The sequence below is a fragment of the Trachemys scripta genome, chromosome 16, assembly GCF_013100865.1.
Source record: "Trachemys scripta elegans isolate TJP31775 chromosome 16, CAS_Tse_1.0, whole genome shotgun sequence".
NCBI lineage: Eukaryota > Metazoa > Chordata > Testudines > Emydidae > Trachemys > Trachemys scripta.
This window is the reverse complement of record NC_048313.1, coordinates 16513707-16518223: the sequence shown is the minus strand read 5'-3', so window position 1 is coordinate 16518223 and position 4517 is coordinate 16513707. Positions and strand designations below refer to the sequence as shown.

General features: G+C 60.2%; 1 protein-coding gene across 1 annotated transcript; it reads left to right on the top strand.

Moving 5' to 3' along the window:
* Positions 1 to 1316: 1316 nt before the first annotated feature.
* IER2 (immediate early response 2) lies at positions 1317 to 4102 on the top strand. The gene has a single exon (XM_034792883.1). It carries the CDS (start codon positions 1539 to 1541, stop codon positions 2241 to 2243), a length of 705 nt encoding a protein of 234 aa, XP_034648774.1. The 5' UTR covers positions 1317 to 1538; the 3' UTR covers positions 2244 to 4102.
* Positions 4103 to 4517: the final 415 nt, after the last annotated feature.

Sequence of the window (4517 nt, the reverse complement as noted above, 5' to 3'; positions counted from 1 at the left end):
CCGGGGCTGGGCGCGTTGCTGCGGGCGGGCAGGTGGCAGAGTGTGGACGGGGGGTTGACCCCCCTCCCCATCCGTGCGCCCCAGCACGACCCCCTGGCCACATAGGGGGGAGGGGGCAATTTTGGGCTCTCTGCAGCGCTGAGATTAGGACCCCAATAAAAAGAGGGAAAGCGGGTTCGCGTGGGAGTGGAGCCCCCCCTCCTGCGTCGCCCCGCGGGGGTTTCTTATAAACAATTCGGAAAATGTTGCCCGGGCTGGCGGGGGTCAAGCAGCGCCGTTTGTGCCCAGGCGGGAGATTGTGGCGTGGCTTGTGTCACTTGTAGTTGTGCAGTGCAGCCGCGTGCATCCGGCACACACACGAACGGGGGGGGGGGGGGGGGGAGATTTCATTCACGGCGCGTTCTGGCTCCGAGGTGGGGGTTGCTGTACTACGCTGTTTATTGGCATGACACGAGACACGGCGATTGCACGGGACAGGCCGGCGTTTGGCAGCCAGCACGCAGATGTCGCAGTGACTCCAGTCAGTGGATTTAAACACAGTCGCGCTGTTTACACACACACACACACAGAAAGCGATGTTTGCATTTGCCCGGGAGGTTGCAGTCCACGCACAGGAGGTGCGTTTTATCTAGCCGAGATTTGCAGCCTCACACAGAGACAGATTTATTTGGCAGACCGCATTAAACGGAGATGGTGCTTTTGCTGAGACACAGACACGTTACGCTCACAGGCTGCATTGGCTGGTTTTGCATTTGCACTTATAACAGCGATGGTGCTTGTGGGCTCACGTGAGGGCGTTATTGGGCAGCGAGCTTTATTGCACACGGTGCCGCGGCTGCAATTGTTGATCGCACTGCGCGTGCACGTGCATGAGCCGCTGCATTCAATGCCCCGCGCGCACCCAGCCCTCCTGCACAGCCCGTTGGCGTTGGCTCCCGGGACCCGCACTCACCCCCGGCCCGGCGGCGTCTGCTGCACTGCGCGCGCAGACAAGCCCCGAGCTCTCCGTTGGACGCGCATAATAAAGCACACACCGCCGGGCGTCTGGCTGCTGGTGCAAAAGCGGCCGTGCGGGGAGTGTGTGTGTGGGGGGGTCCCTTTTGCATCCCCCCCACCTTTAGCCGCTTTGCTGCGGCTGGCGGCTTCCTCCTCCTCCCCTCCCCTCCCCCACGCCTCGGCATTTCCGTCCTTCCCTCCCCTCCCCCCACTAGCCGCTGGGGGTGGCGGCGCGTTGCACAGGCCGGATGCGGCTGACTGAGTGGGCGGGGGCGGCCCGGGCGCTGAGATCACCGGGGGTATAAAAACAGCCGAGCTGGGCGCGGCTGGGCTTAGTCGGGGCGGCTGGTCCGAGGCGGCGGCGGGACAAAGACGCAGCTACAAAAGCCGGAGCAGCAGCTGCCGCCGGCGCGGGGGTGGGAAGACCCAGGTGCAGCCCCCCCGCTCCCCTCCCCCCATTCTCCGGCCGGTGCAAAGGGCTCCGGCCACGTGCAAACAGCCCGGTGCGTGCACGAGCGAGCCGGGCAGCCGCCCCCGCCGGGATGGAGGTGCAGAAGGAAGCCCAGCGCATCATGACCCTGTCGGTGTGGAAGATGTACAACTCCCGCCTGCAGCGCGGCGGCCTGCGGCTACACCGGAGCCTGCAGCTCTCGCTGGTCATGCGGAGCGCCCGGGAGGTCTATCTCTCGGCCAAGCTGGAGGAGGACGAGGAGGGGCGGCTCGGGCCGCAGCCCTGCCTGGGGGAGGAAGGGGCCGGCCAACCCCCACTGCCGCCCGCCGCTGCCTCCCCAGGCCCGCCGGCGCCGGAGGAGCGGGCAGCCCCCGCGGACCGTGGAAACGCCCCGGGCGCAGTCGATCCGGAGCCCATGGAGACGCAGGACTGTAGTGGGGACGTGCCCCCGGCGGCTCCAGCGCCCGGGGCCGGTAGGCGGCCGGCGCGGGGGGGTTCGTTGCCACCCCCGGCCAAAGCCAGCCGGAAACGGCGGAGCAGCAGCTTGGACAAGCCGGGGGCCGCCGAGGCCGGGCTGGTGCCCACCAAGAAAGCCCGGCTGGAGGCGGAGGAGGAGGAGGGCGAGCGGCAGCCCCAGGGACAGGACGGCCCCTTCCCCAGCCTGGCCAAAGTCCTGCAGACCCGCTTCTCCGGGATGCTGCGGGGCGGCCCGCCCAAGGGCCCCGAGCCCACGCCGGGCTGCCGGCCCGGGGACGGGGTGCTCAGCATACTGGTCCGAGCCGTGGTGGCCTTTTAAATCCCCTTCCCCGCCGCTCGGGGGGACTCGTGGCTGGGGGACCTGCCCCGCGGCGCGCAGCGGCTCGCTCGGCTCCTGGCGGGAGCCATGGGGCAGGAGGGGGGGTCGCTTTGGGGGGCGCAGCCCCCTCTCCCTGGCGGAGGGGGGGCGGGAGCCGGCCGTGCCTCCCGGGGCGGGAGAGAGACACACGGAGGCCGGGCATGGAGCGAGAGGGCAGCGGAAGGAAGATCGGACTTTCCCCTCCCCACCCTGCTGGGTCCAGGGGGGAGGCGAGACAAAAGGATCTGCCGGAGCGGGGACCGAGAGACGCCGCCGCTTTGTGTGTGGGGGGGAGCGGGGGGGGCACTTTGGCACAACTTCAGGATGGGGAAGAGAGACTCGCAAAGCGGCCCGAGGTTTCCTGCCTGCTCCTCACCGAGAGATGGTTTATTTTTGTGTAGAGAAATGTTATATCCTGACCTGGGATCCACTGGTGCTAATCCGTAACCCCGACCCTGGGGGGGAGGGAGGGGTTGGGTTTTTTTTTTTTTTTTTTTTTGTAACTTGAAACTTTGCCTCCTCCTCCTTGTTGTTCTGTGTCCTTGTGATGGCAACATGTTTGCTGGGGGGGCGGCAGACCTGGCGAGCTAAAGGGGTTTCAAGAGAGCCCCAGGGCTGAGAAAGGGATCTTTTGTGTTGGGAGGGAGGGAGGGCTGGGTTTCTCTAGCCCTCCTCCTAGGCTTGGTTGTCCAGCACCCGCAGAAAGTGGGGTGATGGTGGAAGAGGGGTGTCCTGCTTACTCGATTTCTTTCCTCAGGGGTACTTTTAAAAAGTTTTGTTTCGTTTGTTTTCAAGAGGCCTTTTTTCTTTAACCAAGGATAAGCTCTCAAACCAGGATTCATTAAGGAAACTTCCCCCCCTTCCAGCCAGGCCTACCAGCTATGACACACCACTCATATGACCAGTCATTGCATCACACTGGGTCTAGAAGGGCCGCAGGGAATTTCCTGCTCCGACCGCCTGTCGATTTGTGTGTGTGTGTGTGTGTGGAGCTGGTTTTTCAAGGTGTGGGTGGGGTGTGTGTCAGCCTGACTCATTTAACCCTCTAAAGGAGAACTGAGACGAGGCTGCCTTGTGCTGCTGGCTCTTAAAAGAAAAAAAAAATTAAATAAAGGTTTAAAAAAAAAAACCTACGAAAGTCAGACTCTAGAGGGTTTTTATTTCCTCTTCAGTCTGGGGGTGGTGGAGGGAAGTTTCTTTTACTCCGAGGTTTGAGTTCTTTGAACTAATCAGTGTAAGATTATTAAACTTCTTGGTCTGAATTGCTGAAGATCAAAAGAGAAGAGTGTTTGAGAAGGGGAGAATTCCTGGTCACCCACCGTCCCCCTGGAATAGGAAAATTATGACATGTTCAAATCCCCTTGTAAAACACTGAGAACTAGCCATCTCTTCCTGTTGTCATGGCGAGTGGGTCTCAGATCTGCCCCCCCTCACACATCCCACTGTCTTGTTTCAAATCAGATGCCCCTCAAGTTCTCTTCGAATCTAAGGAGAGGAGGGACGTATCAGTCTGTGTTTGTGAATGTCATGATGGCTTCACGGCCTACCTAGGAACAAAAATCATTCTTTGCTTCCTGAATTTGCTAGGTGCCCGCAGAGGAAACTAGTGAATGGATTAAAACAACCAGGAAAAAACCCTACACAGTTGAGATTTCTTTTTCAGTGTTACCCATGTGTCTTGAATGCTTGTAATTTATATCTGTAGTTCCATTTTTTTATTGTCTTGGGGGGGGGAAACGCCATGGACTGGGCTTTCCTCCTCTCTGGTGTCGTTAATTCTTTTTTTTTTTTTGTTAAATAAAAACCGTTTGTGAAACTGGTGCTGTTGTTGCACTCTGCGTTTGTCTGGGAAATGGGTGTTTTGTTTTTTAAGGCCTGGCTACATCTAGGGGCAGGCTTTTGGGGTTTGGCCTGTTCCCGGCTGGACAGGCTCAGCTGTCAGGCCTTGAGCAGAAACCAGAGGGGCTCCTGACCCCGCTCGCATGAGGCTGCCCGTGAATCCCGTTCATGACCGGAGGACCCAGGTGCTGTACACAGTGGAGGATCCCCCGTGGAAGGAGTCTGATTCCATTGGTCCAGCCAGCATCCACCCCCTACTCTCCCTCCCGCTTCGTCTTGGCCTCTCTATCCCTTTGTGATCTCCCCTCCCCACCCCCCTGGCCTGTTGGGTGACCCCACAGCAGGGTGACAGAAATATCAAGTTGTGTAACAGTGCCCTTGGGTTGTGGGAGTGTC